The sequence below is a fragment of the Pimephales promelas genome, chromosome 11 (assembly GCF_988280905.1).
Source record: "Pimephales promelas chromosome 11, fPimPro1.hap1.1, whole genome shotgun sequence".
Lineage (NCBI taxonomy): Eukaryota > Metazoa > Chordata > Actinopteri > Cypriniformes > Leuciscidae > Pimephales > Pimephales promelas.
Window position 1 is genome coordinate 5,975,546 of NC_142779.1, and position 27,056 is coordinate 6,002,601.

Consider the following 27,056-nt stretch of genomic DNA (forward strand, 5'->3'; position numbering starts at 1 on the left):
AATCTTGAAAGTGTACTTTTATAATATAGGATTTGAAGTACACGACAAGTACAATTCAATACAATTAAACAAACTTATCCTTAAGGGACTTTCCTGATGAAAAGTGGAAATGAATGGGGGGGAATTCTTTTAAATCTTTTAAAAAGAAATGAAAAAGAAATAAATCTTTTTTCATGCTGCATTTCTTGCTGTTTAAAGAGGTGTCATCCCATTGTAAGCTCACTTTGTTCCCTGCCTTCATTTTTCTACTAGAGCGTAGCGCCGCCATTGTCCTTTATTTTGTGGCAACATTCAGGGAGTTCACATGAGCGAACTTGTCTGAGTCTTTGTCACCAACACTTCAAGGTTTCCTGTACTCATCATAAATCATCCTGTGTAAAGGCCGGCTTCATTGTCCTCTCATTGGAGATAAACATAGGTTTATTCACTGTTTAAGAGATCAAATGACGATGTGACGAAGACATGTGTTGATGCTTGAGGGAAACAGCACGCAGGTGTAGCCGGTGATGTCATCATTTGTGCATAAACAGCAGGGAGATTTTCACAGATATTTTTATTTTCTCCTGTCTTTGTTTTATGAATGGGAGATGGGGAAAGCAGCTGCTCTTACTTTACTCTTCTGTGCTGTTGCCAACAAGGCTCAGCTGATACAGACTAATTAAAGGTCCCATATGTAACTTTTTTTAAATAAAATGAATCCTTTTTTATTGCCTGTGTTTGAAGGGGTTGTAATCACACATTTTCAGGTTTTGCTATTACCTCTGAAGGCCAATATTCATATTTATAAGTGAGGTCTCTGGGTCGGATTCCCTGCAAAATCTATCAGATGTGACGTGCAAGCGCGCTCCCAAGCCTCTATATCCTTATATATACAGTCTATGCGAACAACAGCACTTCAGCTGACGACATGGAGTCTGATAACATCCCCAAAATGTCCTGCCTCCAGCACAACACAGACTCCAACACAAACTCCACATAAATATAAAAAACAAACAAAAAAAAGTTGTATCTGCTGAAGCTCGTCAGGCAAAACGTGAATCTGATCGACTCCGGACGAAACGCGGATCAAACTCTAGTGAAATAGCAAGGTTAACTACATGAAACATGACATGAATACAAAACAATGTTCCAGGATAACAAAAAGTCGGTGCTTTAGGATGTAACTTAATTTATTTACTAGATCTACTGACTAACGTCACTCATCCCACTACTATCATATTGTTTATACACATTTCCAGACACGTTTAGTACAGTAATGTTACGTCCTACACTGATACACTGAAACTGTTCAATCTAGTTCACTAACTGTTTTCGTTATCATATTATACATTCACCTATGTTGACATTGCTGATTGTGAAAGATACACGAATAGTTAGAGAAACGGCTTATGCAATATAACATCACGTCGTTACATTATCATGGTACGAGCACAGAGCATTAATTCAACGTCAAGCTGATAAAAGTAGGCTATTATTGTACCTGCAGTGGGAGTTTACATTAGTTTCCAGCCATTGCATTGAATGTCTCCGTGTGGCCGGTAGTGAATGCTCGCTCTTGAGATCGAGCACGTACACGAGCACGAGCGCTCTTGATGCATTCTGAAACATCAACGCTAGAGGCCGCTAAAAAAACGCATAGAGCATCTTTAAGTCCTGACTAACAAAATTTTTAAATAAGAGGTAGAGAGACACATTATTACATGGTTTGACTTTATTGTGTGGAAAGGAGCAGCTTGGACATTCTGCCGAAGACCTTCTTTTGTGTTCCACCAAAGAAAGAAAGTCGTTTGGAACGACATTGATGCGAGTACGTTTTATTTTAATTTTTGGGTGAACTATTACTTTAGCACAATGAAAACAACCAAAGTCTGACAGAACTTAGCAAGCCACATTTATTTCTAACACATATTTTCATCATTTTCTCAGCTTCAAGAGAGACTTCCTAGTTTGGGGAGAGATTGTTTTTCTGGTTTGTCCAGTGATGCGCCCTGGAATGTAGAATTTCACGACTATGAAGTCATGATGCTGAAGTTTTGGAAAATTAAAACTTTTTTTTAATCCAAATGCCGTCAGCAGACAAGTTTATTAAAAGTGCTCAGTGTTAAGATAATATAGAGAATAATTGAATAACTAAGGTCACGGATATCTAACGGAGTGGGTGAAGCCTCCGCCCCATCTGACCCAATTCCTGCAATATTCATGTAAACACTGGCCTGAAGTAAAGTCAACACCTCTGAAATGGAGGAAAAGCCAAATGCGATCATGCCAGATTTGGGAAGGCAGAAATACTGATAGCTCATGTTTTTTTTTTTCTTATGAGAAAAACATCTAAACAACTATATCCCAGAAGTGGCAAGTTTTCTGTAAGTAAATTACCAGTAATTTGGTTATTCTTGGTTTAGCAACATCCTCTTCTGTTTAATGGCAAGCACTTACACTGAAATTAGACTGATCTGAGCAGTTGATAAACAAATGAAGAAGACTGCCTATCCACAAAATAATAAAAAGGGTAAACCCAAAATCTGCTAAACAAATTCCCAAAGAAGAAAAATACATCCTCCCTGGCAATGTGCTGAAGGACATGTCACCATGAGTAGGAAAAATCAACATTTATCTGATGCCCGCTTTTCATTTGATGTCTTTGTTGCACGCTCCTCCATTTGAGGAAATGAGATTAGGGAAAATGTTTGGGGAGTTTGGGGAAAATGGTGTGTGACGGGGGGTCTGTCCGGCTTCATCGCAGCTGCAAAAGCCGAAAACACACTGTTCTGTCTGACCTCATCAAAGAAACTTTGATTTAAAACCATGTGACAGAATATCAAACAGGGTGACGGTGCTCTGGGCCTTTGGATGAATGTTGTTGTGGAACATATCTCTGGTTTTCATCAAAACAGGGAACACCTGAAACTGGACCATGAAAACCATCTAATATAATTTTAGAAAAATGGAAGTGTGTCAAACAGGATGAAAATTAGGACATCTGAACCAGATATGTCCTTACCATCAGCAAAAAAGTATTAATTCAAAAGATTGGAAGCCCATATGGTTCTGCTTACCAGGAACCTGCTTGGACTGTAATATTTAACAAACATGCCAAGATATACAGCTCTCAAGTCATTTATAAACATTTTGCTCCCTGAGATGTTAGAATCTCAGGAGAATGACGGTCTTGCTTTGTTGTTCCCACAGGGCGATGTGAGATTTGGAGGGAGATTTAAGATGACATGAACTAGAGTCTGCCAACAAGCGTTGTGAGATAAACAAGGACAGAATTACAATGTAATTTGGTCAAACCAATGTATTATTATTTGAGAAAATCTGTAAAAACTAAAAAGTAGTTCTAAAATTCCCAAAATACGGGGGACATAGGAACCGTTCCGCAGGTTGAAACAAGAAAGGTGATACTGATCTCTCTGTGTCTTGCTCCCCATCTGACCTGTTTCCATTTACTCTCTGTGATTGATTATTAAGGACAATTCTCCTCTAAAATAATAGAATCAGAGCTGCATCATGCATCACATTTTCATTTTTATCATAGTTTTTGAGTCAGTGAATCATAGAGACATTACCAATCAAACAAACCCAACATCTAAAGAAAATATTCAATATACGTCACTTCTGAAAATCTGAATGATTAACCTCTCAAATTTCCATATGGCTGGACCTCTGTAGCAAACAAAGGTATGACAATAAGCAGTAATAAAGAACATATATTCATGTGAGACTATATTGCTCACTTTCGGTTACGGTTCAGATTATTTCGAAACACAAGAATGATTCAGACCGCTGACCACCTGTATTCTTTGCGAAATTCAATACTGTTAATTGTGAAATCATAACAACTTAGTATTGGCTAATCACTGACCTTGTGGTTTTTTAAAATGACCCTGTTCACAGTTTAGTTTCCATTGGGGAAATACTCCTCCTCTGCATATTTAATCTTCAAATAGATGATGTAATACTGTTAAAACATTACACTCTCTCATGACAGGAATGCTTCTGTACCCCCTTGTGAGTCTTTACGAAGCTTCGTCGCACACCCATGAAGCTCCAAAGCAGCATGAAATGTTCCACCACAACGCTTTCAAAGTCAGACTTGTATAACAAATACGAAATACAGAGCTTCAAATCTGGAGAGATAGATGTCTGCAAAATCCAAGACCAACAAGACATTGCAAAAATCACATTGTAGGTTCCCAAGTAAACATACATTTGTCCAACTTTTCCTTATTATTGTACATCCTGTGACTACAAAAGACAACCAGATGTATTTGTGCACAGTCTGCAGGGAGACGTTTCAGAGATGTGTTCCCATCGTGGAACTGATTACATCTGGATTACATAATCCGATTCCAAAGTACAGGGTTACTTTTTTATTGATTATATGATTACATATTATTCACACACAATGGAAGTAAAAAAAATCATTATTTTTTGATTGTTTGTTATCATCAACATGAAGTGCAAATGTTACGTTTCATCAGGGTTTTCCTAATGAAGGAACTACATGGGGTTTGAGAGTTGATTGAAATCATAAAATGTCAAATAATTATTATTTTTAAATAAAAAATGTGTTTGAAAGAAAAATACTTCCAAAGACAGCAATACATGATTAAATGACTTACTGAGTGATAATTCAAATTATAATTATTGTGTCAGGAGTTGATATGCAATGATGCTGATAAATGATTTCTGTAAATCCAGGTCAAATGCTTTTTTTGTTGCCTCTCAATTTCCCTCATCCACACGACAAGTATCTAATCTATGTGTGCAATTTCACAAAACTGGAAGACTTTCTGAATATATATAAGCAAAATGTTTTTTAGAAAGGAAAATCTAAAACATGAAAAAGAATAATAAGGGAGAACAGAATATATTTTTTTATCTTTGTATATTTATATCAACGAGGTTCATTATTATTCAATTCATTGAGAAATACGAGGTCAAAAGTAATCTAAAAGTTACCAAAAAAAAAAAAAATGGATTGTATGTTATTACTGATTGTATGTTATTATTTATTTACAGTCAATATAATGAAAATATAACACCTGTAGATAGTAGTTGAGCAAATCTTGTAAAAAATAGTTCTTGTAGACAGGTAATTTGTCTGCTTATTACAAAAGCATTTTTTAAGACCACATATTACTTCAGGAACTGGTTATTCACATAATGATGTCTCATTTTTAGAGTTGTGGTTTTGATGTAACAGTTGTTTTGGAAACTTTGCGTGGGGTCCGGAATTAAAAAACATGATCTTTACAGTAAAAAGCCAAAATTTGTGTAATAGTTGACTGCATAACAAAGGTTTCATGCAAGCTAGTGGCAAGAATATAATCATATTTAACAGGCATTACAAATCCAGGGAACCTGAGGCTTTCATGCTCTTCTTTTGTTTTTACAATGAGACTGCATTTGGAGACCTCAGCATTGTCCAGGCCTGTCTGAGGAGGTAATTACCCTTTCTTAGCTTCATCTTCTAGCCCAGGGCGATCTCTAACCACTCGACTGAGCCCGTCACCCAACCAATGTCCTCACCTGTTCTTCAGCAAAACAACTGTCAGCAGCAGTGTCAAAAAAACAACCTTATCTGCTATTAAAGATATAATTAGGCTGTGATAAACATTACAAAAAAGTGACAAATTACTGCAATGTTTATTCTCACAGAACAATGGGATGCTTCATTTAATACTGCATTACTTTTCGAACTTGCCCTCCCACGTCTGAACTAAGGAGCGGCTGAGAAAGACTTCATTGTGACCCTGAAAACTGTAGTGTGTGGGTGCATCTGAATTCCATCCTTTTCTAAGAAAAGTTGGACATAACTCAGTATTGAATAATGAAATATGAGCAATTTAGCTATGAAGAACTTAGATAAAGATGTAAATAACCATGACTGATGTTTATGCTGAGAGCAATTTGTTGATTATAGTGAATACATTTTCTTAACATTTTAGTCTTTAATGCGCCCGAATGTGTTATTCCAGAAGACATTTTCAGTTCCATGGGTATTTTCTTTTAGAGTACAATGTTGGCTTGACAAAATCTTGTCTAAATGTTGTTTAAAGCCCTGAAGTTTTAAGCGTATTGAAAAAGGGCACTTTAGCAAGAATAAGCTTAAGTTTGAACTGAATATAATGTTTTCGGACACTTACATTATAGCTTAAATTTATATTAAATGCAGTTTTTAGAGTGTTTTTTCACCGACTTAAGTAAGACTTTGTTCATATTTATATGCAATTTCATTAATCCATTGTTTTTGTAATGTGGTTAAAGAAGTGTATGTGTTGAAACGTATGTCATATTTAAAAATATTACACATTTGTTATGATGCTGTTCAAATTTAAACTTTTAATACTGTACACTCTAAAAAATGCTGGGTTGTTTTAACCCAATTTTGGGTCAAATATGGACAAACCCGAAATGTTGGGTTAAAAATGTAATGTAAAAATTTAACCCAACGGCTGGGTTAGTCCATATTTGACCCAAAGTTGGGTTAAAACAACCCAGCATTTTTTAGAGTGTATATAGCTACTTTAAATATTATATTGAACAACACACTAAAGTTATAAAAAAAAAACTGTACATGGACTTAGTATGCTAATCTAATCAAAATACTTCTACACTAAAAATTGCTGGGTTGTTTTAACCCAACTTTGGGTCAAATATGGACAAACCCAGCCATTGGGTTGTTTTTTTTTTAATGAAATTTTTTAACCCAACGTTTGGGTTTATCCATATTTGACCCAAAGTTGGGTTAAAACAACCCAGGTTTTTTAGAGTGTATACAACTTGACAACGATTATTGAAACAATCATTTAAAATGCACTTTAAAGTAAAAAGAAAGTTAAGAAACATTTTAAGAAAGTGTGTGTGTGGCACAAGAGAATAAGGCAAAATACATAGTTTGAAGTTCTTTGCAAAGTTAATTGGATGTAGAACTCAAACCCAAGTGTGTAGATTAACAGCTTTAATGAGGTGGATTCCTCTGAGAAGAAATCGTATTCATTGGGATATGATTGCACATTTTCCAACTTCTCCCACTATCTCTCTCCCCCTCTCTCTCTACACACGCACACAAAGGTTTCTCCGGAGTCTTTCCCCTCCCTCCATCTAGCAGTCCGTCACCCCTCCTCCTCCAGCTGCTGATGGTCTGCTCATTCTCCTCAGTGAGAGGACAGCACACACACTCCTTCACAACCAGCCTCCTTCTCTCACATACACTCGTGTATGAAACTTTTCCGAAAGTATGTTCAAAGCTGGATATACCTCGAGCAGCACAGATTTCTGGAACATCTGAACAATTTGAGCACTCAGTTGAGGAGAAGGAAGATCAACCAGCGTTAAGGTATGAGGTGTGCTTGAATAAGCCACTGAGGAGGGGTTTTTCCTCTTGACACCGAAAGCGACTGAAGTTTTGCACATCAACAATGAGTCTTAAGAAGAGAAAACCAAGCATGGTGTTCAACTGGCACAAGTCGTTTGCTATCCTTGCCCCTTGGAGAAAAGGTAAGTTGCGTGACTCAATATGCGATCAATCTTGAATGCATTGCTTCACCCAGTCGGCTGCATGCAACACCTGGATCTGAAGCACAGGTAGTAATTTGTCTGGCTGAGGTGTTGGAGGATATTTAGAAACCTGTAATTTGAACTCTAAGGTGTTTTCTGCTTGGTTGAACATGGTTAGTCTTATCTTCAAGGAAACATTCATTATCATCAGAGGAGTTTCGCAGGTAGTTGGGCTGATGTCATTTCAATTAAGTTAGCTCTAAAAGCTGAGCTCGTATAGAAAACCCACAGCCGCAGACTTTATTATATATACAGTGTTGTTTTTAACTGCAGTTGCTTTGGTGTTAACTAGAAAAACATGTGGCAAAACAAGGGGCAGATTTGTGTTTAATTAGTAAGAAACTCAAATCAAACATCAGCATAATGAGAAACATTTTTACAAGCCATTTGTTTTGTTTTAGTGTAAATCACAGACGCATTTTGTCTAGACTTTATATTGCGCAATTGTGTTTCAGAAGGCTTTCTACACATCCTATAACCAGAATGTTGAAACGGTTTATGAACATGCATGGCAAAACCTAAAATAGTTTGTTCTATAAAAATTGAAATCGAGAAATTAATTGAATACATAATCTGTTTTTATTCACTGTAAATAAAAATGATTAATAAGTTACGACAACTTATGTTTTTACATTTTTTCCACCTTTTTTTATAGGTTATTCAAAACTCAACTCAGTTTAATGTAATTTAAGTTGAAATGACTTGTAAAATGTAAATTTACAATTAACAACTTTTTTTAGTCTATAATATTGGTTTCTGGGCTTATACTGTAAAATTTGGTTTAACTTAAAAAAGTAAGTAACCTGGTTGCCTTAAAACTTTAAGTTGATTGAACTGGAAAAGGTTCAGTTAATACAGTGAAGTAGATTGATTTAACCATCAGAAACTCAACATAATAAGTTATGTGAACTAAATAAATGATTTAAGTTGATTTGACAAAAAAAAGTTTTTTTTTAACATTTATAACACCTTCTTGGTTGTAATTGGAACCTCGCAAAACAGATATCAATAGGATTGTCTCTCATGTGAATGTTTATGTTTTTAACAGACTAAATTAGTTTAATAAGCAGCTGGGATTCTCAATATATGACCGTTTAGATGATCAGTGTTACTATAAAGGAAGGCAGTGAGAGGAGAGTGTCACACAGGTGTTTCAACCTCAAGCAAAACTCACATAAGAAACATAGTGGTATCAGATGTGAATGTTTTAGTGGTGACAGATTCTTGAGAGGGGCTCTTCTCCTCTACTTGAGTTATATTATACGTGACTCATAACTGCAAACAGGCACAGCTGCACTGAGTCGAATTCTTCATGCGTAGGATCAGTGTGTGAAATCACAGACGCATGACTCAGTCAGGTAATATGGATATATGAAGACGAGAGATGATTGAGAAAAATAAATCTTCACTGTTGTTTGTCAGTTGTGCATTACTTGTACCTTGATTGTGGTCATAAGTGGAAAACTAAGTAGAAAATCAAATCACCGTCTTTTAAAACAAAAAAAAAGGGGATGGGGGAGAAGAGTGGGGTGAGTTTGCCTGAAGGCTTGACTGATGTTACTGCTCCCGCACATTCTTGCCTTATCCTAATGCTGTTAGATAATGAAAGACTGGGCCGTTCAGCTCACATTGATAATGTGCTTCTGGAAAGACTCCTTAGGGTCAAAACCATTGCCTTAGTGGAGAACAGGGACAATGTTCTGGCATTGTGATGAGAGAGAAAGAGACAGAGAAGTGTGAGGCACTAAAGGTCTGCTGGATTTAGATTAGGAAGAAGGGTGAAAAGGTGTAGGGCTGTATTTCACACCTCATCAAACCTGACATCTGGCCTCTGTCACCTTCTTCAGCAAGGAGCAATTCAGGCAGAAAAGTCAATGGATTGCAATCGTGAATGTGTGGTTTGCCCTTAAGAAATTCACCTCAAGTACGCTAGGGTGTATTTGGGTGGTTGTTTTTTTTTTTTATGTTTTGCCCCTTGTGAAAAAGAAGTGCACTTTAGAATTGCACATGTATTGTACTTCGAATCTTAAAAGTACATTTAAAAAAAGCTATACTTGACTGTTTCTTAACCCACTTCAGTAAATGCTAATGTCAAATTTAAAGTTTCTCTTTATAGTACATTTTAAATCATTGTTTTAATAATCTTTTGCCAAGTTTTAACACTTATATTGATGTGTTGACTAACATACTAAAGCACTTGTGCATACTCGATTATACTTTTTGTGTTACATTTAAACTAAGTTGCAACTTCATTATTACAAAATGTTCACTACACATATATTTAAATATATGACATACAAGTCACAATAGAAATTAAAGCTGCAAGCAGCGATGAAAAGGGCCCTTCGCAATTTAACGTCGCAAAGGCCTTAAGATTACACTCACCAGCGCTTTTCCAAACAAATACCTGTTCAGAATCCTAACTATAGCAAGCAAGAAAACAATTACAAGAAAGTGGCTGCAACCAACTTTGCCTACTATCGAAGACTGGAAGAATATAGTGCATGATATTTTTACAATGGAGAAGCTAACCTATGCTCTAAGACTAAAGTCCCAGTTGTTTTCAGTTTTATGGAGAGATTGGATTGATTATATAACCCATATGCAACCAGATTTAGGTTAATTGAATAAAATAAAGACAGTTGCGATTTAGTGACCTTGGGCAGACACTTTACAGGAATTGGGTTAAATGTGTTGCAGTAGTGGTAATTTATTTATTTATTATTTTATTATTATTATTTTTTTTTAATTATTATTATTATTTTTTTTACTCATATAGGTATTGTATATTTGCTATTCTTTAAATGTATAAGAATGTATCCCTTGGGTTCAAGTCATTCAATACTTTATTGTAACAAAGAATACCTTTTTGTGACAATCTGTATACTATGCTTATAATGTCGGTGTTTCTCTATACTGAGTAATTTATTTATTTATATTTTGTCTGTTTTGATTGTGTTTTGTTGATGTTTTGTTCCCTTTTTTTGTTGTTGTTTTCTTGCTTGTGGAAAAATAACGAAAATAAAGAATATAAAAAAAAAAGATTACACTCACCAAATTTGAAGAGGATCAGATCAAAACTGTAGGAGTTCGTTAAAGTACAACATAAATGCACAAAATCTAGGAGGAAGTTCAAAATAGCCGACTTCCTGTTGTGTTTAGGGCTATGCTCCAAGAGACGTTTTTGTAGGTATTGGGTCATTACATGCATGTACCAAATTTCATACCTGTACGTGAAACGTAGAGCCGGGGCAAAAATGTGATGGCAATAATTTAAAGAATTTGCCCCACCCAATTTTGAAAACCACATCACACGTAAATTTTCACAACTTCTGAAGCGTGTGCAAAGTTTCATGAGTTTTCGAGAATGTTTAGGCCTTATAAAAAGCGATTCTTTTAAGAGAAGAATAATAATAATAAACAGAACAAAAACAATAGGGTCCTCTCACCATCGGTGCTCGGCCCTAATTATATTAATGTATATTTTTACCATAAATTCTTGTCAGAACATACTTCAAAGACAATATTGTAATTCTAAAGTAACATATAAAGTTGAACTTAAAGGGTTAGTTCACTCAAAAATTCTCGCCCTCATGTCGTTACAAACCCATAAGACTTTTGTTCATCTTTGGAACACAAATCTTCAAATTTTCTTGCTTTATATGATGAACAGAACCAACCTTATTGGTTCTACTCTTTCCCATATCTGATGTGAGAGTTTTTATGCGAGTGAAAGCCTAAATTCAATCTGTTCATCATATTAAGCGAGTGCGTCTCTTCAGAAAATTTGGAATAACCTCTCAATTCATATGGATTAGTTTTACGATCGCTTTATACATTTTTGGAAATGTCAAAGTAGTTGCGCAGACTGTCAATGGAGAGAGAAATCTCTCAGACTTCATTTAAAATATCTCCATTTGTTTGGAACGACATGAAGGTGAGTAAATGATCTTCAGTTTCCATTCAACCAATGTTTAATATAAAAAAATTGAAATAGTAATACTGATGCAAGTCTTAAAAATGTGTATTTATTACATTATAATATAGGTTCCTGGCTTGTAAGGCCAGAACTTCAATGCTATGTTAAATCAGTCCATTTATGGATTCTAGCGAACTGATTTTTTAGCTCATGTGCTCTCAGGGTCATTCAGTCTGGCCACCCATGTGCTAACAGGGTTCTGACATTCTCCTGGCTGTAAAAATAGAAGACCTGCCCTGTCCCGCCTCTGACCTCTCCACCCATAATCACAAAGGAGACAAGACCGACCCACTATACTTATCCCACTGCATCCCCTAACAATACTGTCAAGCTGAAACTCATTTAAAAAAAACGCTGCACTTCAATTCAACAAAACCTGTTTGTTTGTTTCTTTGCTAAGAATATTTTTGGTTTACAAATGGAGATTCCTAAACGGGGCTCGCCGACCACATTCAGTATGCTAAGTTTTAAGGCTTTACTCATTAAAGTAGACAAAATGTACGCATCCATGACCATTTATCAGTCATGAGCAGTACATCAGTGAACGTAATATTTATGGAAATGAACACCCTTATAATTACGATAAAATAGGGTGCCTGCATGTGGCTTTAGTTGTCAGACGTGATGATGTAAAAAGAAATGATGAACCGGTTCAGAGAAATGAATCAGACTTCCCATCACTGTCAAGAGCGCATAGCTGTATATCATCTCACTGACTGTTGATACAGATAGTGCCAGTTAAACTGGGTGTAGGCTCTAATTTTGTGTTAGTAAAGCAGAACTCGCAAACATAGCAGTGTTGAAATGTGGTAAACATGAGTGGGTGAGGCCAGATGGAGTAAACATGTTCTTGTCGAAGCTTGTGAATTCTTCACATTTTATCCCTGTGAATGTTTCTAATGATTCTCACATTCTTCATCTCAAAGGAATAGCAGCAACTTTTGGTTATTAAAGCAGACTTTTCCTCTCCCTTTCAGGACAGATAATTGACACAATATGTTTTGAGTAGTTATGCCTCGCAGAAATTCTTCAAATTAAATATTTATTAGACTTATAATATCCATCTGGAACATATCAGTGTTTTTACCAACTAAATCTACATACAGCTGTAAAATACACTGGAGCAGATGATTCTAGGATTCTTGAATGTGAACAGAGTATTTTATCAGCTCAAATATGTGAGGAACTTGCCAGTTGTACACAGTGAAAAACATTCTCCACTGACCTAGAAGAAAAACACTACTGCAAGTGGCATGTGACTGCTTTAAAAGAGAGAAAAACCAGTGAATAAGAAAATATGCACAAAGCAACCTCTAAAGATTATGGAGGCCCATTTCCGCCACACAAAGAAAAGAAATCATGCTTTGGTAAATAATAATTGTGACATAAAAAGCCCAAACTATAACATACTATCTCAGAATTTTGAGTTTAAATGAATTTATGACATAAAAAGTCTAAACTATGAGATACTAAGTCGTAATTTTGAGAAAAAAAGTTGGAATTATGACATACTCTCATATTTGCGAGATACAAGTCAAAGTTCTTACATACTAAGTCAAAATAGTTAGTCAAAAGTAAGTCAAAATTATAAATGATGAGATACTGAGTTATAATTATAGATAAGAGATAACATTTAAATTATAACTGCAAGTCAAAATTATGAGATAAAACATAATTATTACATAAATGAAAACTCAACTTTTCATATGAATTTCCACTTAGTATGTCATAATTTCGACTTTTTATCTCACAAATATGAAAGCATAAGTCATTATCTCGATATAATGACTTAGTATCTCATAGTTTAGACTTTTCATGCCATAATTGAATTTAAGCACAAAATTATGACAAAGTATCGTGATGGACTAAGCAGTATTTTGTCTAATGCGGCTTCCAAAGACTGATGTGTCGATACTCCTAAAGTGTTGTACCTGCCTTTCACTCCTGAAATAATCCCCCATCAGATATTCGCAGCCTCCCAAGTGATAAGGACCAGAAATATGTGGGGTTTGATTCCCGCCAACACTATCATTGACCTGTTTTTATTTTGAATATATTATCCTCTGCAGAATGAAGGCCCTTAGCATTACTTACATTCCTGGCTGCCAGGGGCTAGCGAGGGCTTTTTGATCTCTCTGTACAAGCGGCCACGTCCGAGCGATGTTAATTGAAAACCGAGGGGGATTTAGATGCTGACTACTTGCCCCTACTGAGTGGCATCAAAAATGTCCCACCATCAGCAGTTCTGTAATCTCAGCTGGAGAGCACGGGTGTATGAAAGACTGACCCAATGGGTCGGTCTAATTGACCTGTAGAAGTAAATTAGCTAAAATATTATTCAGGGCCTCACATAGAGAACTCCAATTACTGTAGGCTTGGGTTTCATGTTGGGACTGCTTGTAGGTAATTATCGGACAATGTACTGTTTTTTCAGTCTCTTATGTTTCATATTTGTATGGCATGGTGCAGAGTAGCCCACTATACAGTAAACTCTGAATAGACTAAAATGCTGCTGTATTTCATGGACGTTCATAGTGTCTTCATGCACTCATCATGGACAGACATATTACTGTTCCTGGAAACTTGAATTCCACCAAGTTAGCAAAAAAAAAAAAAAAAGGATTACAGTAATATGAAACAGGACCTGTTTGTTCAACACAATCTCAAATGAATCTCAAATCTTATGCCATAAATAGTTTTTGTGTGCAAATGACATGCACTGAAAACCCATTAGGATTAGGGGTTTGGAGTGTGTGCGTATTACACACCATAAAGTGCGTATCATGTGCGGAAAAACTGTTTGGCGTATGAATGCAGCCCGTTCTCATCCCAAGGCGTCATATATCTGATGCTTTTGACCATGCGTCAACATCAGACGCACATGGCACCCTTTAGCGTCGATATGAGACGCGCCTCCTAGTGGTCTAACCCTAACCCTACCCCAGCCCTAAACCTACCCGCGTCATCAAACTGACACTAAAGGTTGCCATGTGCGTCGGATTTAGACGCATGGTCAAAAGCGTCAGTTAGATGACGCCCTAGGATGAGAATGCGTTGATAAATGGCACGAGAAATTTTATGGTACAATTTTTTTTTTCATTTAGATAAAGTCTGTTTGTAGTTGATTTTACACAGGAGTTATGGAGTCCAGGTGTTATGTACACACATGGGTTTATGAGAAAGGACTGTAAAAACACAGTCACTGATTTGAATGGGAAAAAACCTGGAGCAGAAGCAAAGATGGTATGATCTCACGTAATTGAAACACTATCAGTGTTTTCACAGTTACTATCCAATCTGAAAAAAAAGTTCAACAAACAAAAATATCATAAATTCTTTTCTCTCAGAAGACACGGGAGCGCTTATTATTAAAAGTGATACAAAAAACACTCTATCGAGCTGGGAATGGCTAAAGTGGCTATTATTGTTATCTTTTTCAAGGCCTCGTGAAATAACTTAGCCTACCATATGATTTCTACCCTAGCATTGTATCGTTGTGAAGAGTATGTCAAAGCTAAAAGCTATTTGCAAGCCAGTTTCGTAAATTAGTGAAGCACTTTATTACTCGAACGAAGTAAATATACATTAATGAGCACATATATTTTTGAAAGAACTAAGTGTTTTTAGCTAAGAATAAACTAAAAGTGAGGGTATTTTATGGATTGATGGTATTTTATGATTTTAATATTGTGAACGTTCAAAATCATTCAAATGTTTTTTTTTTTTTGCAGGTAAAGGGGATATTGTTTTAGAGAGTGAAGTTGTACTAACAAAAATGAAGCTCCTCAACAACTTCCCTGAGAAACTCCTAAATGTTGAGGATTCCATTTCAACCATCTCCATTTCAATGTCTGAGCAGGATAACAGAGAGCCTCTCCAGGCTGATGAGGTGATCTCCATCCACAGCGCTGCTCCAGATACAACTGTGACTGAATCAAAAACAGACTATCTATCTTCGATTTTTGCTGATTCTGAGCTTCAAAGATTGTATAAGTTTGAATCTGAGGACTCTGGGGTAGAGATGACTAGTGGAGCGACTTCCCCATCCACCCCAACTGGTTCAGAGCAAAGCTTTGTGGTCCACAGTAGAGGGTCTTCATGTGACTCTGGCAACCTGACCTCTCATGCACATACTGACAATCCTCTTGAAGACAGTTCAGTCTTTTTGGAAACTGAACAAATGTCTTGTAAATGTGCTGAACAAGATACTCTTGCCATTCTGGGAGACAGAAGAGAGGATGAGAATGCTGATAATGATTTATTAGACCTGATAGCAGATTCAGAGAGGTCCGAGGACAGAACCCTGAGGAATACCATGGAGAACTGTGAAGATGAAATTGAAATCATATCAGCACAGGTGGAAATAACAGGCACAGCAATGGCTGAGGACACGATGTCAAGGAACCAGTGTTCTATTGAAGCTTACGATGGCGAAACAGGACCTGAATTTCAGCAACAGCCTTTGAGGAAAAGCACAACCAGCGACAGCTTGGATGAGTACATGGAAGAGTGCTGCAGGCTAAGTGAGGTAGACATAACAGTTTACATGTCTTTTATTGTTATATACTTGACATCATGCAGTTATGTCTGCTTTTATATAAACAACAATGGCATATATCAAGCATTTAAGTGTGATATAAACAAGAACTTGCTCTGTTTTACCTCACTGCTATGAATTACACAGCATTTGTTGGGAGAATTATGCTTTTAATTAGTCTTTTCTGAAGATAAGGTATTTTTAGCTGAAAATCAAAAACAAAGGCGTGTACTGTAAAAACAGTTACAGATATGTAGAAATGTCTATAAAATAGAAGTAAACATCTGAAGTGGTGTTTACCTATTTTACTGGAAAACAAGGCAAAAACACTGATTAAGGTTTGCAATGTGATTAGGAGATCAGCAGTCTAAATAATGTCTTTGAAATTAAGTTGTTTTATACCCCAGAGAAAATCAGAGTAAAATGCTCTTCCTTTCAATCAAGTTCACGATGATCGTTTACCACTGCTAAACACAACATGATATAATGCTAATTGCATCCAGAAGCTAAGCACTTCATTGACATTATGTGAACTGAAAACAGTCCTGGGTTATTAAAATGTAAGATGCAAGTGCAGAATGTGAAATTAAGCTGTTTGAGAGAAGAAGAGTGTCAGTGAAACGTTCATTGTGAACATGGTAAAATGAATAGCTACTGTTTACAGTTTAGAAGCACACACATATCCTCTCTCATTAGCCGTAATGACGGTGTTCCCACAGCTTGACGTCATCAGCTCATCACAGAGTGTGTATGATTTGACCAAAAAGGAAAACAGGATAAAAGCCTTCCTGTCAGCAGTGTTTCCGTAGATTTTTTTTTCTTTCTAAAGAAACGGCTTCTTTTAGCATCTCTGCTGATTTGTAAAGACTTTTTCCCCACGAAATAAAAATATAGCACACAAAAATGAGCACACATCAGCTCGCTTCCAAGCAGCCCTTAATATTCATATTAATATCTATAAATTTGGTTGGTCTATATACACAGTAAGTGATGCTCAACAGTTTTTTTTTTTCTTTAGGGCCCAAATTTTACATTAGTGACAAAAAACTCAAAGCAAACACTCAAAGCAAAAGCTTGTCTTTACAATTTGAGTTTGGTTTCTAAATGCTAAATGCAATTGCTGATTACCACCGTAGCGGCCACAAAAGTCATTCAGTGAGGCCTGTTTACACCTCCTGATATTAAATTGCATTTGGGTGATTGGATCACAACATGGGGGTGCATTTCCCAAAAGCATCGTTAGCCAACTATGGTCGCAAGTTCCGTCGTTATCAGCATAGTTCAACGAGTTGGTGTTTCCCGAAACAATCGTTCCAACGAACATTCGCAAACAGCATCGCAAAGTTGTGTGGTTTAAAAGACAGCTCTCGACCTGTGGTTAGAGGCGTAGTTTATGACACTTGGATGTAATAAATTCTTATCTTGAGCTAAATAAGCTGTCATTCAGTACAACTGGTGACTTTTATTCAGAATTCATAAAAATGTAATTTACGTCTTTTAGTTTTTCAAAAGATTTAAAGTACCGATTTTGAAGAGTGCGCATGTGCGTATGTGCAGTCGTGACTAGCTAGTTGATTTCTCCAACGATGCATCATACTATGGTAGTGAAGCAGCGAGCTAAATTGTTGTACGAGGAAACGCACCCCAGGACGACACCAAATACAAGTGTAAACTGAGTCTAAAACGTTTTGAAATTGTCCACTTACGACCACTTCCAGTTAGTCGAAAACGCATTCAACCGGATTGCTTCCATATAGTAGACGTTTATGTGGTCGAATGTGTTCGTACAGCCGCAAAAGACCGACAAACTCTCTGCCTACACTGTAAAAAATATTGTTGCTTTAACTAACAAAATTAAGTAACCTGGTTCCCTTAAAATTTTAAGTTCACTGAATGGAAAATTTTAGTTAATAGAATAAAGAAAATTGATTTAATCTCAACCAGAAACTCAAAATATTATGTTATCTGAACTACATAAATTATTTAAGTTGATTTGACAAAAGAAAAAATGTTGGGACAAATCATGAAAATATTTTTTTACAGTACGGACTTAATGTGTAAACATTATGGGAAGCGCACTAACGATGAACGAATCCCAGATGGGATTTTAAACTTTGCCGGCTGGAGACCCAAGTTTGGTTTGAAGAGGAAAAACGTACCAAACGCAATGTTCTCTCATCATTCCTCATTTCTAACATGCACTCAGTGTTTGGCGTGGTCTTGCGGCTTCCAGAGCAGAGAGCTGATGCTGTCCGTGTGTTTTTTATCGTCATTGGGCGCGTTCATATGTAATAATTCGTTACATTTATATAGCGCTTTTCTGGACACTCAAAGCGCTTCACATAGAAGGGGGGGATCTCCTCAACCACCACCAATGTGCAGCATCCACCTGGATGATGCGACGGCAGCCATATTGCGCCAGAACGCTCACCACACACCAGCTTACTGTAACTTGCGTGAGCTTATTTGGCCATTAGGCCGTGTGTCCACCAAAGCGTTTTTCCACGCACATGGCATATGTTTTCAATTGTTTTCAATGGGAGCGCCGCGTTTTTTAAACGCCATGAGCATGACGAGGCGCTGAGTGTTTTTTTCAAGCTGAAGCGCCGAGCGCCCAGCGTTTTTTACTGGTCGTCGATAGTTGAAAAATGTTCAACTTTGGATAAAACGCAGCGCTCGTCACTGTCACTTTTTACCCAGCCGTCCAATCACAATGGAGGCGGGGCGGGACTAATACCACACCGACCAATTGTCACAACTTTCAAACTGTACCGAGGATATTCTCTATCATAGCAACGAAACGTCCAACCCGGTCTCATCCCAAGACGTCATATAACTGACGTTTTGGGACGTCTTTTGACCATACGTCAATATTCGCCTTTTTAGGGCCCCCTTAAACGTCGGTAGATGAGGTTATGGGATCCTAACTCTACCCCATACCTAAACCTAACCCTGAACCTAACCCGTCACCTAACTGACATTAAAGGTAAAGCGTCAGTTGTATGACGGCCCGGGATCGCCATCTACCGACGTTTAAGGGGGCCCTAAAAAGGCGGATATTGACGTATGGTCAAAATACGTCCCAAAACGTCAGTTATATGACTTTTTGGGATGAGACTGTGTTAAAACGTCTCAACGGAAAAAAAACGTTGCGCTGCCAAAACACTCTCAAGCACCCAAAGCTCGGCGTCTTCAGCAGAGCGTCTAGCGTTTAGCTGGCTAAAAACGCTTTGGTGGACACACGGCCTAAGATCAAAAGATCTGAAAAAAAAATTTAAAAAAAATATCACCAGCCTATAAACCATACCCTTGAAAAAATCAGGAAAGAAGTGGTTTAAAGTGGACAAAAGAGACGTATTAAAATGCTAGTGGTCTCTCTCGTCAACTTTAAATCCGATCGACCAAAACGCATCTTAATAGCAGGTGTAAACAGGGCCTGAGATGTGTGCTGGGGTACAGTTTTGAGAGCTAAGAGGATGTTCTGCGGGGTGTGCTGTGCAGATCTCTCCCCTTTAACGCGGCCGCCACATCACACAGCACCTGTTCATCTGTGTTGAGAGAGCATGCAGATGGCTGAGTCGATTACAGCTGCAACAGCCAATGCAATGCCTCTCATCTGGACTGTTTCCCTCAGTCCACCATGCTCGTCCAAGCCTCCCTGGATGCATCAAACAGGTGTCAAATAGCTCAAATTACTCACATATTTATCCAAATAATGCCTCTTTGATAGCTTCTGGGTCTTTTGGTGGCCAGTGACTGGACTTTTTTTTTTTTGACGAATGGTCGACTTTATGGGAGCTGCGATGACAGGTAGCCAGGGCGGTAAACTCGGCCCTCATCATCACCTGTCACCACAGCTAATAAGCTAATTCCCTTGCCTGTTAAATGGAGCTCTGTGGCCTGAGGAAGAGGATATTGAAAAGGGACTATGAGCTTTTTTCCCATCCGCTTCAAACATGGCAACTTCAAAGGGCCTCCCTCCTCCTCGTTTCTAATCTCATTTGTTCCCAACTTATGAGGGTAGGAAGGACACAGAGCTACAGTGAAGATTTAACTGTACAGCAGGTGTATGCCAATCACAATAGACTGATTGTTTACTTATATTAAATCATATTTTCTGCACTTATTTAGGGGGAGATTGAGCAAACAGTTGTACGCTTCTAAAGGGATATTTTACTCAAAAACAAATATAAATCCCTTAAATCACCCTCATTGTCATTCCAAGCCTGACTGTGTCTTTTGTGAAACACAGAAGAAGATTTTTTTGAAAAAATGTCTCAGTGTTTCAGCAACCCAAAATAAAAGTCAGTGTGGCCAAATCTGTTTTGGACTCATTTAGACAATTGTTTTTCTATTTTATTCTTAATCTGACAAAGTAAACTGACTGAACAATAGGATATGGACTGTTGTTCATTTCTAGTGCATGTTTTAGCAGATGCCAAAACATGTCACAGTTGCACTTAATATACCCTTTATAACTCCTTGTTTTTAATAAATGAAAGCATAAATCAAATTAGCCAAAGTATTTCAGAAATGAAAGCACAGGGGGCAGATGATGTACAATTTCCAGTTCTGTAGAGTCCTGTGAGCTCAAATTATGTGTGGCCCTGAGCAATCAGATATGGACAGCTTGAAGAAAGGCTCATTCGCAATATTTAAAGATGGCATTGGGAATAATAAAACATGTAAAAGAGATTTAGACTCTTCTATGTTAATCAAATGCATGTGTTCGGCTGGTAGCCAGCTAGCTTGCATATGTTAGTCTCTCTGTATGTGGTATAATGGGACATTAAAAGCATTTTTTTGAGTCTCAGTTGACAGATGTGTGGAGCAGAGCGAAATATGGTATCAGGGAGGAATGAAGACAGCGTAATTGCTGTTGCCCTTCTGGAGCTCCTCAGAAACCCCCAGGACAGCCACAGCTGAGGAGTTGAATTCCTCAGCTGTAACACATAAACAGTCTTAACGCCAACATTTCCATAATGCGAGAGTTAGGCTTTAATCTAATGATAGATGAGGCATGGAGACTGGCGCTGCGTGTGCCACATCTAGCCTCAAACTTTTGGCTGACACTCCGGAATGTGACGTAACAGGTCGCGACACTTCAAGGATTTTCAATAGTTTTCAGATACACAGAAAAACACAGGATATATCAACACATCTAGCAGGACGTCTTTGGATAAATACACAAAGCTTGTTTTGTGAGAGATCATATCAGCCAACAATATTAGTTCTCAGCTTTCTTTAAGGCTCATAACCACCAGTACGATAAATGAAAATATAGTGTTAACTTCAAGAAGAACATAAGCACCCTATATCTCCCTCAGGATTGAACAGTATCACCTGAGGTCACTGTATTGGGTTGTGATGGGCCATAAATTAATCTTTAGAAAAAAAAACAAGTCTGACTCTAGAGGAATTATGCGTTCTGTAGTTTTCCATCCACCTATTTTTATGCACATCTTGGGATATTGCATAAAATAAAACACTCAGTGGAAAACGCCAAGATGTGCATAAATTCTAAAAGTGCACATAAAAAAATGTACATGGTCCATTAATTTTTATCCAATAAGAAAACATGCACATAAACTACGAAGGAAACACATTTACCGAATAAATCCCTCGATGCGCAACATAAAACTCATGTGACTTTGCCTCAACAGACGATGTGATTGGATAACTGGACTAACCAGCGGATCAATCACATTGCACATAATCTCAAATGTTGGTTTGATCATTCTGAAATGCCGGAGCCAAAGTCGCTCATCTGTATGATTTGGTTTAATTCCCTCCTAGAAGCGTCTCGCAAGATAAAATGACAGTGTTTATTGCGCTTCGATGATTAAAGGAGTAGTTTACTTTAAAAAAAACTTTTGCTGATAATTTACTCACCCCCATGTCATCCAAGATATCCATGTCATTCTTTCTTCAGTCGAAAAGAAATTAAGGTTTTTGATGAAAACATTCCAGGATTTTTCTCCATATAATGCACTTCAATGGGATCCAAACGTTTCAAGGTCCAAAAGACAGTTTCAGTGCAAACTGCAAACTGTTCAGAGGGCTTTAAACGATTTCAGACGATGAATAAGGGTCTTATCAAGTGAAACGATCACTTTTTTTTTTTTAAATAACAAAGTTTAAGTTTTATAAGCTCAAATGGTCACCTTGCTCTGTTCTGTGATGCGCGTTCGTGACTCCCCTGTAAGAACTCGTTCATCAAAATGAACGAATCTTTTCCAGAGTCAACTCGTTCATTTCATTCGTTGAATGAACCAAATGACACAAAAAAAGATTCGTTCATTTTGATGAACGAGTTCGAATAGGAGAGTCACAAATGCGCATCACAGAACAGAGCAAGGTGACCCTTTGAGCTTATAAAACTTAAACTTTGTTATTTTAAAAAAAAATAAGTGATAGTTTCACTTGATAAGACCCTTATTCATCGTCTGAAATCGTTTAAAGCCCTTTGAACAGTTTGCAGTTTGCACTGAAACTGTCTTTTGGACCTTGAAACATTTGGTTCCCATTGAAGTCCATTATATGGAGAAAAATCCTGTATTGTTTTCATCAAAAACCTTAATTTCTTTTCGACTGAAGAAAGAATGACATGGATATCTTGGATGACATGGGGTGAGTAAATTATCAGCAAAAGTTTTTTTAAAAGTGAACTACTCCTTTAAGGATAAAAGAGCAAGTATTTCCTCCCTGATTGCAGCAGCTTCCATGCTTTTTGCCAATTTCCCAGGAAGTGACAATTTTGTTCTCTTTAAATCTCATCTAATCAGCTTCTATATCTAGATGTTGAACTCCCCATTGTTTTCAATGTTCTTGGTTAGCTCCATATAAATCCATATACCTTTTCCTATATCTCTGAAGACACATCTGGTTCCTCATTCCTCTCCGGCGGTGTCACATTTAGTATTGCTTTAAAACAGACCCAGTGAAATATTTCAAATAATAAAGGATTACTTTCTCAGACACGCCTGAATGGGTTTATAATATCTTCCCTCATATACAGAGCTTACGTAATTAGAAAAATATTGTTTTTGCAATCCAACCCAGAGGCATATGCACAATTGTTTTTCCCAGTTTGTTTTGATCTTAAAAACCACATCCTCACAGCAGAAAGAGCTACACCATCAATAACCACAACATCACACTTAAGTGTTAACAGCTTTATAGAAAATCATCTGTGTTTTTTTTTTGTTTTTTTTGTGTGTGTGTGTATAGGAAAACATTCCCCGCTTTGTTTCAGGGTCTGTGCAGAGACGCACGTGAGAAACGCAGATCCTTCACATTGAAAAGAGAAGCAGGGGGAGAAAGGGAGTGGTGCTTTCCCAAACGTTTGTGTCTTCCCTTCTCCTGGGTCACTAGGGGTCCTGGGCAAGGGGAAGCAGATAAGATCTGTCATGTTTCTGCAGTCATAAAGGCCTGGAACAATTACTTTCCTTTGGCTAACCCACATCATCAAGCATCACAGCTGGTAACTGCTTTATGAGAAAGCACCTGGTTGTGACGAGCCACCTGTCTACAAATGTGTAGAGAAAGATTGTAGTTATTGTCCTTGATCTAAGCAAGTCCAAGCCAGAAAGAGCCTCAAATACACACTTTAACACGTTTTGTTGAGTATAAGTGGACATCAACTTAAATAAGAAATGTGTGGATAACAGATAAGACACATGCATTTGGTGTGAGAGACCCGGGTTCGAATCCACTGCGAGACACCAATGTGTCCCTGAGCAAGACACTTAGTTGCTCCAGAGGCGTACGACCTCTGACATATATAGCAATTGTAAGTCGCTTTGGATAAAAGCGTCAGCTAAATGAATAAATGTAAATGTACATGAGCCATCTAAATCAAATATGGAAGTGCAATAGTGCAGTGTTACTAGAGAGACATGAGAAAAGTTCACGTTCAAGGGAGCAGAAGCGTGACCTTCCGAGGATCTCACACTCTTTCTGAGGAAACGAGTGATGTCAACTCCTAGTATTTCATATCTCCGCCATGTCCTCTATTGTTTAGCCCCTGTGTTTCCATTAATGCTGGGCTTTGGGACTGGATTGGACGCAAGTGGCACGGAAAAGCTTTCGGGGTGGAAAAGCCCGAGACCTGAACTCACATCCTGCTTTTGTTGGGACACTTTTTGGAATGTTGATCTTTGTATAAATATTTGTTCAAAATTTCCTTTGAATTTTTTTTTGGGGAAAAATGTGAGCATCTGCAGCTACAACCAAAAATAGAAGGATGAGTCAACAAATAAACAATAGGAACTGGATCTAACACGTTTTCTAATGATAAATCACACTTTTAAACTAGTTACCTTCATTTTCAAAAGTGTTCAGTTGTGTGGGGTCCAAACACTTGAGACTTGTATTTTTCTTCCTAGAGCCATTTAACTATATGTAACAGTATGTTTGGACCCAAAGCTGCGAATTATGTTTCCATCTACAAATTGGAATATCGCATAAAACAGATTCTGCAGTTTGGGAACCCAGTCTTGTAAGAGTTCTGGGAGGTAATTATACCGAACCACTGACAAAAGACTTTGCTCAGGCATTTCAGAACAACCAAAACAGCATTTCAGGTGCGCCCCATTTCGCAAAATCACATGATTTTTTTGTGCATTGAGGAATTTATTTGGTAAATTAATTTCCGTTATAGTTTAAGCTCATGTTCCGACTCGAAACGAGCACACGTACACTTTTATATTCATTCATTTCCATCCAACAGTTTTTAAGTGATATCCCAAAATGCGCAAAAAATAGGTGGATGGAAACATAGCTAGTGTCAGTATTGGTTAAAAAAAACCCAATGATGTACAGTTGTCTAATGATAGCTGGTCTCCAGGAATGTGTCAATTTGTTTGAAATGCAGCGGACTAGTTGGCAAACTATTTTAGGCCATCTTGTTCGTCTAAATGTGTTTCCAGAGCTATGATAAATCCTAACAATTCCTAACAAAAAGTTAGTAAAAATACTTTTAGAGTTAAATAATGTTTGGAGACCATGGGGCTTATGTCATCAGTTTAAGACCCTTTGGTTCACCTGAACACATGCAGTTGAATGATCTTTATCAGTGACTGTGGGAACCTTTGCTTTGCGCTCATTAGCCCATCAAATGAGCCATTGGCTTTCAAAACAATAGGATACAGTTCACACTGTTCTTGTTGACTCATTTAACAAAAGTTGCTTAACCCCCTATGGTGTACATAAACATCTCAGGTAATCCCCTTATTTAGAGCCTGCCTATTGTCCAGAGAGGGGTGGGGGGTCCTTACCCAAGGGAACAGTCCCAGCCAGCGTGAATGTTTATAGCCCCCATTTTTACATTGTTTTATGAAATTTGAAATAAAATTAGTAGTTAACGTAATTATTTTTTTCTCTGTCTCTGTCTTGACAACAAGGTGAACCAGGCCAATCAGTCCAACCCACTGGGCTCTGGACTGGGGTACCTAGAGCACATCTGCCAACTTATAGAGAAGATCGGTCAGCTTCAGGAACACAACCTCCGACTACAGAAACAGATCTGTGGCCTGCAGAAGGATGGCCGAGTGATCAAGACTAAAGAGGTATCAATCTGCCAGCATTCATCTTCATAAGCTTGGCCCAGAGAATAAAAAAGTGTAGATCAAGTTTTGAAAACACATCATACTTCTTAATTTGAAACTGCTTAAAGACATTGCTGTAGGTCTGGGTTTGAAAGATGACGTCTTGGAATTATAATTTGTTGAGGGTCAAAGCCCATATTGATGCCTGGGGCAAAGGATTATTGGTTCATACTGTGCCAATGTAAATCCAGCTGTTTTGAGTGGGGTTTAGGGGTTTTCAGTCATGACGGATAAAAGGGTATTTAATAAACAGAGCTGCTGGGTTCAGCCCTTTTCGACCCGCACACAGAGAGGGTATTCGTTTCAAAGGACCTGATGTCCCCTCACATGGATTTCATTTGTTTTTATGCATCCCATGTTGACATTATTCAGGACGAAAGTATTTTCCTGTGTCTTTGTTTAGAGGGTCATTGAGAGAAGCTCTATAAGTCATGAAAAAAAAAAATTTGCTAAACAAAATATGGTTAGAAAATGGTTTGTCAGGTCACACTTTAGATTAGGGTACAATTCTCACTATTAACCAATTATTAACTATGACTTTAACCTCAATAAACTCCTTAGTACTGCTTATTAATCATTAGTTAGGTAGTTGTTAAGTTTAGGTATTAGGTAGGATTATGGATGTAGAATATGGTCATGCAGAATAAGGCATTAATATGTGGCTTATAAGTACTAAACATCAACTATCGTAGTAATATGCATGCAAGTTAATAATGGGAATTAGACCTGACACTGAAGTGTTACCTTATGTCATTGTGAATGAATTCTGGTAAATCATAAAGCTGTTCAGATTCAATTAAGTTAACAATGTGGAACCCATAAAATCTGAACTCAGCAAATGTGCTTGAACAAGAACAAGAGTGAGTCTGGCTTGAATGTTATCAGCCAAAAGCCACAGGAAAAACTTAACACTTTTACAACGATTTGTATAAAGTTATGGATGTTTTTCTACCATGTCCGCCTTTGTTTTTCCCTTTGGATTTGTACCTCTCCTGAATTAGTAACACAACTCCACAATATTGAGACCAGGAAGGGAGCTTGTCTTTGTTGAATGCGGATGCAAGTTAGAAAGCTGGACGCAACCCCCAGAAATGGGATAAAGCCTAAATTAACTCTTTTCCCACCAGCATTTTTAAAAAACTTTTACGTTTACATTTTAACAACAAAAAGTAATGTTAGGCAGTTTTGATTTATATGTGGTTTAATGTTTAAAGATTGAGTTAGTTCAAATTTATTACATTTGTTGTAAAAAAATGTTTTTTTACTTTTAATAAAAGTGATAGCCAAAATGTAGGAAATCATTGTGGGCCCTAATGCTCAAAATAATTAATTAGGTAAACCTAAATTAAACCTTTTTTCCAGCATG

The 27,056-nt window shown here is 37.4% G+C and overlaps 1 protein-coding gene and 1 long non-coding RNA gene across 5 annotated transcripts in view; one reads left to right on the forward strand and one right to left on the reverse strand.

Annotated features, from left to right (window-relative positions):
* LOC148977126 (uncharacterized) overlaps positions 1–27,056 on the reverse strand; it is a 46,032-nt gene that overhangs the window by 2,021 nt on the left and 16,955 nt on the right. For 2 of the 4 annotated variants that reach the window (XR_016145488.1, XR_016145491.1), the window contains exon 3: positions 23,187–23,461. The exons of 1 other annotated variant lie outside the window; for it this stretch is intronic. This is a non-coding gene — a long non-coding RNA (uncharacterized LOC148977126). Of the gene's footprint in view, positions 1–23,186; positions 23,462–23,545; positions 23,611–27,056 lie in introns of those variants that run through there. One more of the 4 variants, XR_016145489.1, reaches the window with a different exon arrangement.
* The window catches only part of LOC120479631 (uncharacterized), a 32,293-nt gene continuing 12,368 nt past the window's right edge, over positions 7,132–27,056 (forward strand). Inside the window, exons 1-3 of the mRNA XM_089116812.1 lie at positions 7,132–7,506; positions 15,277–16,073; positions 25,487–25,651. Of these exons, the coding sequence (XP_088972938.1) occupies positions 7,428–7,506; positions 15,277–16,073; positions 25,487–25,651 (1,041 nt within the window). The 5' untranslated portion in view covers positions 7,132–7,427. The remainder of the gene's footprint in view (positions 7,507–15,276; positions 16,074–25,486; positions 25,652–27,056) is intronic.